Below are 8,838 nucleotides of genomic sequence, written 5' to 3'. Positions count from 1 at the left end.
CTGGCTAATTAGTCAGTAACTTACTGTAGTTATTTAGTAAGCTAGTCAGTTAGTGAGCTAGTCAATAAGCTAGTAAATGTGGAATGAAATTAATATGTTAGTAGCTTTAAGTAAACTAGTCAGTTAGCTAGTACATGTGTTCCGGTTTTAGTTTCCATGTTAGTAAGTTGTTTTGGTAGCTTATTAACAGTTAGTTAGTTAGTTAGTTAGTTAGTTCTTTAGTTCTTTAAAGATCTTTATTGCATTTGTTGTTAGTCAATAGTTTTGCTAGCTTATTATTATTTTTTTTAACCAAGTCAGTCAGTCAATAAGCTCATAAATGTGTTCCATTTTAGTTTTTGTTCACACGTTAGTCAGTTGTTATTTTTTTTAAGCTTATTCACTTCTTTGTTAACCTATTAACTTATTTGGTTAGTTTGTTAGTAAAGGTGCTTTATTTTTACAAGTATTTTGTATTAGTTGTTTTTGTTTTCTTCTTATTTTTTGTTACCTAGTCAGTTCTAAGCTGGCTAATTAGTCAGTCAGTAACTTGCTGTAGTTATTTAGCAAGGTAGTCAGTTAGTGAGCTAGTCAATAAGCTAGTAAGTGTGCTCCATATTTAGTTTGTTTGTAAGTTACTTGTTTTGTAATTTTTTTAAAACCTCATTAGTCAGTGAGTTAGTGAAGGTCATAAACGCATTTAAAACACACTTTTTAAAAAAAAAAATCCTTGGTATGTATTCTTACACTCTTAGTGTCAAGAAATGAAATTATTGTATAAAATGTATAACTTGTTTTATTAATATATTTTTTAAACAAAAGAATATTAATCATTTTCCCCCCTGGAAGATTACAATATTTTTGTCATAAAATACATCTTTATTACTGTAGTACAGCTTCTTTGCTTGAAAAATGTTTTTATTTTTTTTATCTGAAATGACTTTACTTTCACAGCCATTTTCAAAAATTGAAAATCAAAAAATTACATTGTCATGCCTTACATAATGATTGAATATCGACATTCCCGTTTGGACGAAGCAGTCACCGAGCTAGCGTTAGCCTCTGTTGCTAAGCCCCGCCACTTCTCTCTCTTTCGATTGGCTGCTCCTCTCCGTCACGTGACCATGCTGGTCCAACGGGAGTGGTGCGCGGGCAGCCTTGCCGCGTCTCCACGGCAACCATGACAACTTTGTGCTGTTTTCAGCAAACTTGCGCGCGAGCGAGCTTTCGACGCACAAGCGTGTCACATGATGATGATGATGGTCATCATCATCAGGATGAAGATGAGGAGGAAGACTCTCCCTCCTCCTCCCTCTTCATCCCCTGGCCCCCACCTCCTCCTCCTCTTCCTCCTCATTTCCCTCCACAGTAACGCCAGAGTCCGGTGGAGTGTTCTCTTCCTCCCGTCCCTCTTCCTGCTTTTTCATCCTCTCCCATTTTTTGCTCCTATTTGGAACTTCTGACGTCCGAACCTCCTCCTTCCTCTTCCTCCTCCTTCCTCTTCCTCCACCCCGACTGTCGCCCGTCGGGGTCCGGATCGGATCTGGATCGTTTTGCTTTTTTTCCGGCATGAGTGCGCCTCCGCTCATTCGCACTCCCAGCCCGCTCTCCTTCCCTGGGGGGTCACCGGGGGGAGGAGGAGGAGAAGCAGCAGGAGGAGGTGGAGGAGGCGTGCTGTCCTTCCACATCCAAATCGGTCTGAGCCGAGAGCCGGTCCTGCTGGACTCGGCGGACTTGAGTCTGGCTCAGGTGCGCGAGGTGGCCTGCTCCATCGTGGACCAGAAGGTAGGACGGACGGGGGAAGCGTTCGCAATCCTCATCAACAATCAGTCAATAAAAATCATCTACATGCTCGTAAATACTTAGCATCATTGCAACATTTGTGGTAAGCAACTTTTCAGCCAATCACAGGAAAGACGCTATTAAACATTTGTTAGCATAAATGCTAACAAATGTTGACCGTAAGTGGCAACTTTTCAACCACTCACAGAACAGACGCGATAAAACATTTAAAATAAGTTGGGCTAGCATGGATGCAAACAAATGTTGAACGTAATTTAGGGAGACTGAGAAAGTCCTTTTTTTTTTTTTTTTTTTTTTGAGCTTTGTGTCCCGTGTCCCAGTGGATTTTGCTTGTTTTGTTGCTATTGCGTTTGGAGGACCAAAAGTGCCAAAATTCAAAGTAAATACATGACTAAATAAATAAATGACTAAAAGTGAAAATAAAAACGGATATAAAAAAACAATAAAAAATTATATTCAAAAAAATAAATATAAATGGACATGAAAAGAACATTCAACATTTGTATTTAATTTTTAATTATATATTTTTTTATATCCATTTTAATTTCACTTTTAGTCATTTATTTGTTTCATTTAGTCATGTATTTATTTTTAATTTTAGCAGTTTTGGTCCATACTGCCAAGTCGATATGTTATTCAAATGAGGGGGCGGTCCTAAGCCTTTGGTTGGACTCCGCCCTGTTGCCGACCAATGACAGGCAGTTTGCCACGAGTGCAACCTAAGACGCGCTTAGGACCGCCCCCTCATTTAAATTTAACGTTTCAACTTGGCAGTAAGGACTGAAACTCCCAAAATTAAAAATAAATACATGACGAAATAAATACATCCATAAATAAATAAATGACAAAATGTGAAAATAAAAACGGATATAAACAGATATAATAAAAATATTAAATAAAAATGTCAATTTTTTTGTTCTTTTTATTTCCATTAATATTTTTTAATATATAATTTTTGAATTATATTTTTTTATATCCGTTTTTATTTTCACTTTTAGTTATTTATTTATTTTGAAGTTTGGCAGTTTTGGTCTTCTATACAGTTAGGAAGGTCCAGGCCCGGCACCCCTGCATTTTGTCATGTGTCAATCACACAGTTGTCATAGCGATTATTAACTCTTTGACCGCCATAAACGTTTAAAAACGTTCAGTATAATCCTAGGATTGGCCGCCATAGACGTTAATTGACGTCTACTATGTTTTTTTTATGGAAACGGGTGGAGGAAAGCCTTGGGCAGCTGTGCTCCAAGTATCAAGCCGATCGGGTTACTATAATGGGTATTCCTGGCCACTAGATGGCTGTGATGAGTCTTTTGGACAAGATCGGGTAGGAGACAACAGTAGAAGAAGAGAGGCTGAGCTAGAGTGTTGAGGGGGAGAGAATGGCTAACTTAGCTAAGGGAGTCAAAAAGGCTACAGATGGCAAGCAGCTCACGCTTGATCCTTATTTTCAAAGCTCAAAAGCATCGACCAGTGCTCAAGAGCACAGTGATGACGGGGTTAAGTCATAGTTGAAGCGGTGACGCGGCCGTTTCGACCACGTCCTAAGGCCCCACCGGCTAGCGATGCTAATAACGTCCTAAGGCCCCACCCGCTAGCGATGCTAACACCGGAGAAAAGTGGTGCACAACCGAGCACGTCTGCACAGATGACGTTTCATCGGACGATGACGACTACTATGGGTCCGATGCAAGACAGTCTTGGACAGTCTTCCAAAGAACGTGAAGGTAAGCGCTAACAAGCTCAGAGATTGCTAGTAAGATTACTTTCGGGCGATCTGCTAGCAGCGTGTGTAAATGTGCTGATATACACTAAAACATCTATTACCTATACAAACGTGAATGTATATTTTATAGATCGTGCTCACAGCAACGTCCGACCGCTGGTTCTACGACAAAGAAAGGTAAAAAAAAAAAACGTTTTCAATACACCGCAACAATAAGAGGAAAGTCTTTCGATAGTATTGTAATTGTATATGTTTCTTTCAGCTCCTACCCAAAGTGACCCTTCTCACATTGAGCAGAACAAAGGTAAAAAGAAAAAAAAAAGATTCTCCACAGCACTAATAAAATATTTGATGGTAAACGTCTTCTATAATTTACAGAATGTGCATCAACCAATACATCCAAGAAAAAAAGGTAAACATGCACACACACACACACATTGCATCACAGTGCTCTAAAATAATATATGATATTGAAATGTATATTTGCAGATCCCAAAGTCTGGCTGGCATGAAGTTGATGAATTCGGCTGGCAGCCAACCATCTTCCCCTTTGCTGCAAAACCAGGACCAAGGGATGCTGCAGCAGAGCTGAATTCCCACCTGCCAGCTGACATCCTGGAGCTCTTCATCACGGATGAACTTCTCCAGCACATTGTTCATCATACCAACCTCGACGCAAATCAGTCCATGCAGAAGAAGACTGACAAAAACTGTTGCGCACGTGTAAATAGTTTGCAAAGAGTTTTCCAAATTGTTTGTTCGGATTGCTACTGTTGCATGTAAATAAACTTATTTTGCAATCAAAAAACATTTTTTATTGTTGGGGTAGTGTTTTATAGAAGTTTAGGTGTTTGTAGAATCACTCATGCAAAAAAAAAAAGTGCCAAATTCACTAGAGTGCATGAAATAACATCGTTTCACAAAAAGCTTCAATCTTTCATTTGGTAGTATCCGCGTTTCCATAGTCCTAACACAACATTTTCTGTGGAGCTTGAAAGATCGGTAAAATTCTGTAAATCAGCTGGCAGTATGGGGTTACCTTTTCCGAAAATGACTGGCAGTCAAAGAGTTAAGGATGTTAAATTATTTCCTACTTTCACATTCACGTCTGTGTTCTCATCAGCAGCTAATCGCTTGCAAGTGGCTAACGTGACATACTGATGAACAAATGTCTGCTAGCAGACATGCTAATAAACTGTGAGTTAAATAATGACAATCACCGAAAGAAATTTTAATTCTGCGGGTTGTCACGGTAACGGATAAACGCAAACAGGTTTCCTTCACCTTTTAAATGTCAACAAAGAACGAAGCTAATGCGCTAACATGTTTTGAGACCGTGTTTGTGTGGTACATAGGAAAATTCAACGCTGGTCATGCAGAGATCATGCGCAACGCTGCAGGCTAACCACACTAACCGTCAATAACCTTTGACCCCTCCTGCCGCCGCTGAGTCATGTGACATCATTTGACCACTGTTTCTTCAGACTGGCGGAAGCGCTGTGATTGGAAAATATTTGCCACATGTCAGCGGCCATCTTGATTGTCACGTGACTGGCGTCAGGCAACTTCCTGTTTGGCTCCTCCCATACAGGAAGCTCGTCTTGACGTCATGTTTGTCCTGTTGGAAGACACAAGAATCCCGCCTCTGTTCGCTGTTTCAGAAGCTGCTAGCAAACATGCACACAAATGCACAAACACATTCCAACACAAAAACTCACATACGCACACACGTACAGCTGACGTGTCCATTAAGTGCCTCTAATTGTCGCACTTTAAGCGACACTTTTGCACCTGTGCCGTTAGCGATGATGCTAACAGCGCTCAGTAATATCCACGCACGCACGCAACGTTGCTAAAGAGCGCAGCAGGTGACCTCAACACCTGCACGCCACACTTAACACGTTCACACAAATGAACTGATTAATGTGCGTGTGTGAGAGACTGCTTGGGAATGAAGTTTGATCAAAATGAAAAAGGCCCCCTACTGTGTGAGAATTATGTCATGATGATGACATAACGGAGCACGGCGCTAGCGCAATGCTAACATATCAATGTGAAACGCCTTTAATGGGCTAACAGACGTTAGCATGATTTTGAATTAAATTATCAAAGTTGGGGTGAGATGAATCCATTTCAGAAAATTGCACTAGAACAAAAATTCAAGGCATGTGATCAGATATCGGGCCAATCATATGATTTTTCAGGTGATAAGGCAAAAAAAAAGATTAGATTTTGATAACTAGAGCTGTCAAACAAATGTTTAAATCAGATTAATCACGTTAGTATTTTATTAATCACAATCGCTGAATTAAAAAGGCTTTTTAATCTTTTTTTTTTTTTTGCCCGGCAAATTTAAAGAGCACCTGGTGTTTTTTTTTTTCTTCTTTTTTTTTTGACATTTAATGTTATGAGGATGTTTTAATTTTTTTCCCACTGCACATGCCCATCCTCTTTTTTTTTTTCGAATGAGTGATTTGCTTGCCTAATTTAAAATGGAAAAAAATTACCCCAATAGTTTGACATGAAGAAATATTCTACGCAAACATTTATTAAATGGTTTACTTGAATGCATGTAGTCGCATGATTAATTCGATATTTTTTTGTGATTAATTAATCAACGCTTTAACTTTGACAGCACTAATTTTAACATTATTTTCTAAAATCAAGAGGAAAATATTTTTATTGGCTTGATTTTTAACCACTGCTGACTTACAGCCATATAATAACTTATAATTATAATATATTTGTATATTTCTTTAAAAAAAAAAAAAAATACAATTTGGATGTGCTCTTTTTGTCTTTGTAATAGGGCTGTTAAAGTTAAAGCGTTAATAGATTAATTAATCAGAGAAAAATGGCGCATTAATCACGTATTAACGCAGATTAATCGCACTATTTTTTTCGACCACACTTGAGCCTTGAACGTAACCGCGGATGGTTACATTGAAGGCTGCGCAGGTCAGTGATTAGGTCGATGCACGGAATTTCCTACGCATGTTGTTCCAAAATGAGCGGGGTGACTCCAGTTGGTGTGCTCGGTGGTAAATTTCGCTTTAAAAAACACCCCGACGGGACTTTAGATAAAACAAAAGTAATTTGCATATAATTAATTAATAATTGCTGAATTGTACCCAATTGATATGATTCTGTTACCAAGTTTATGTCAGCATTCAGCACGTTCTTTGCAATATAATTGCTGAATTGCACCCAATGGGGTATATGCCACGCAAGAGGCGGGACGTGATTTTGCACATCAATTTGTTTCCAGTCCAGGTTGCGAACGCGCAACCGAGGGCAGAAAGTCGGAAGCACAAGTATTTTTGACGCAGCCCACACATCGCAAAACGAACCGGAAACAAACTGATGTGCAAAAACAGTCCCGCCTTTTCCGTGGCATATACCGCATTGATATGATTCTGTTACAATTTGAGCAATACACACGTACATGCAATTGTGTACATGCATTTAATCAATGTTTGCAAATGACATTCATATCATAAAATGCGTTGTCAAAATATTACGGTAATTTCTATTTATTTCATATTACGCAAGTAAATTAGCTGATTAATCGTGATTAATCAAAATTAAAAAGTGTGATTATTCAGATTAAAAATTCATTACTTTGTAATGAATTGCTGCGGTATTGAGATGGCCACTCGGTATCGGCAGGCGCTTCAAAACACACACTTTCAAAAGAGTTTTTTTTGTTTTGTTTTTTTTTTATTGCAAATTTGCCACTTTAGAAACTTGTAAATTTGCCATTTTCAAAAGTCGCAAATTTATGAGTTTTTCTTTCTCGGCATATTGCCCCCTCTCTCTAAAAAAATAAATATATATTTATACTTGGCCCTAATACGCCGTCGTATAATTGTATGATGATTGAAGCTTTTATTTTGAAGATCTGACTTTTGCCAGGATGTGTTCTGCAGATCTTGCGTCTTCCTGTTTGGTGAAGCTTTTATAAAACTAGCACCTTTCTTTTTCTTTTTTCTTTTTTTGGTACAAAAACCAGCAGAAAATGTTGAAAAGGCGAATCATAAGGAAAGCAGGTTCTGCTGGATTGCGTAAAACAGATCTCCAAAACAGGACGATTACGCACAAGCATGCACGCACGCGCACATCATGGTTGACACTTGTAATAAAGTCGTTTGTGTCAGTTGAGGGTTGTTGTTTTTTTTCCTCCTGTTGCCCGGCAACTGAAGATGATGATGATGGTGATGATTGCGCCTGTGAAGTGTCCTCCTGCCATTATGGCTTTTACACGCGCGCACACGCATGTTCTGTGTGCGCGCGTGCATGTACAAAGTGTTTGTATCTCATCCACGCTTGATTTTGAGGCGACAACTTTTTTAGTGCTGTTACCCATCATGCATTGCAGGGAAGTGCGTGCGTGATCCCGAATGAAAAGTTTGAGGGCTGCTACCCATCATGCCTTGCAGGGTAGCGTGTGCGTGCGTGCGTGTGTGTGTGTTAAAAGGAAGCAGCCTTGAGCGGCGGCGGCTGCTGCCATGCCAACCTGAGTGCCGTTGCCGTGGCGACGAGCATCAGGAGGACGAGAGGAGACGAGAGGACTGGAGATAAAGGAAGTGAAGAGGTGAAGGTCTGACCACCGACAGAACACCTTCATCCTCCTCATCCTCCTCATTTGGATGACGTCATCTGTTCGTCACTCCACAAACACCTTCAAAAATGATTTTCTCGCCTTTGGCGGTGAAATGACACCAAATTATGATGACGTATTAGGGCCTCGTATAAATATTTTTTTTTTGTTAGAGGGCGGGGCCAATATTCAGAAAAAAAAAAAAAACATGTAAATTTGCAAGTTTAGGAAGTGGCAAATTTTTAAGAAAACTGAGAAAAACTGACTTTCGAAGGTGGCAAATTTGCAAGAAAAAAACTGAAAAACTGGCTTTCAAAAGTGGCAAATTTGGAGGGAAAAAACTCGTAAATTTGCGACTTTCTAAAGTGGCAAATTTGCAAGAAAATAAAACTTGCAAAACTTTGCAAGTTTAGAAAGTGGTCACTTTGTGACTTTCTAAAGTGGCAAATTTACGAGTTTATAAAGTGGCAGACTTGCGAGGAAAAAAAATCAAGAAACTTACAAGAAAGTCACAAATTTACCACTTTCTAAACTTGTAAATTTACCACTTTATAAATTCATAAATTTGCAACTTTCGAAAGTCCCAAATTTACGAGTATTTTTTCTCATAAATTTGCCACTTTCGAAAGTGGCAAATTTGCAAAGAAAAAAAATTGTAAATGTGCGAGTTTAGAAAGTGGTAAATTAATTTGTGACTTTAGAAAGTGGCAAATTTGTGAGAAAAAAAACT

At 38.9% G+C, this 8,838-nt stretch overlaps 1 protein-coding gene and 1 long non-coding RNA gene across 4 annotated transcripts in view; both read left to right on the top strand.

The window, feature by feature from the left end:
- The first annotated feature begins 1,291 nt into the window (after positions 1-1,291).
- The window catches only part of prkd1 (protein kinase D1), a 34,998-nt gene continuing 27,451 nt past the window's right edge, over positions 1,292-8,838 (top strand). For 2 of the 3 annotated variants that reach the window (XM_077538630.1, XM_077538629.1), the window contains exon 1: positions 1,292-1,764. In XM_077538630.1, coding sequence (XP_077394756.1) covers positions 1,549-1,764 — 216 coding nt within the window. In that variant the 5' untranslated portion in view covers positions 1,292-1,548. Of the gene's footprint in view, positions 1,765-7,817; positions 8,103-8,838 lie in introns of those variants that run through there. The other variant, XM_077538631.1, reaches the window with a different exon arrangement.
- On the top strand, positions 2,786-4,316 carry LOC144031457 (uncharacterized). The gene is made up of 5 exons (XR_013287537.1): positions 2,786-3,509; positions 3,639-3,685; positions 3,771-3,812; positions 3,887-3,920; positions 3,998-4,316. It is a non-coding gene; the product is annotated as an uncharacterized LOC144031457 (long non-coding RNA).

The sequence above is a fragment of the Festucalex cinctus genome, chromosome 12 (genome assembly GCF_051991245.1).
Source record: "Festucalex cinctus isolate MCC-2025b chromosome 12, RoL_Fcin_1.0, whole genome shotgun sequence".
In the NCBI taxonomy this organism is placed as follows: domain Eukaryota; kingdom Metazoa; phylum Chordata; class Actinopteri; order Syngnathiformes; family Syngnathidae; genus Festucalex; species Festucalex cinctus.
The sequence above is the reverse complement of the archived record's forward strand: the minus strand, read 5'-3'. Positions and strand labels throughout refer to the sequence as shown.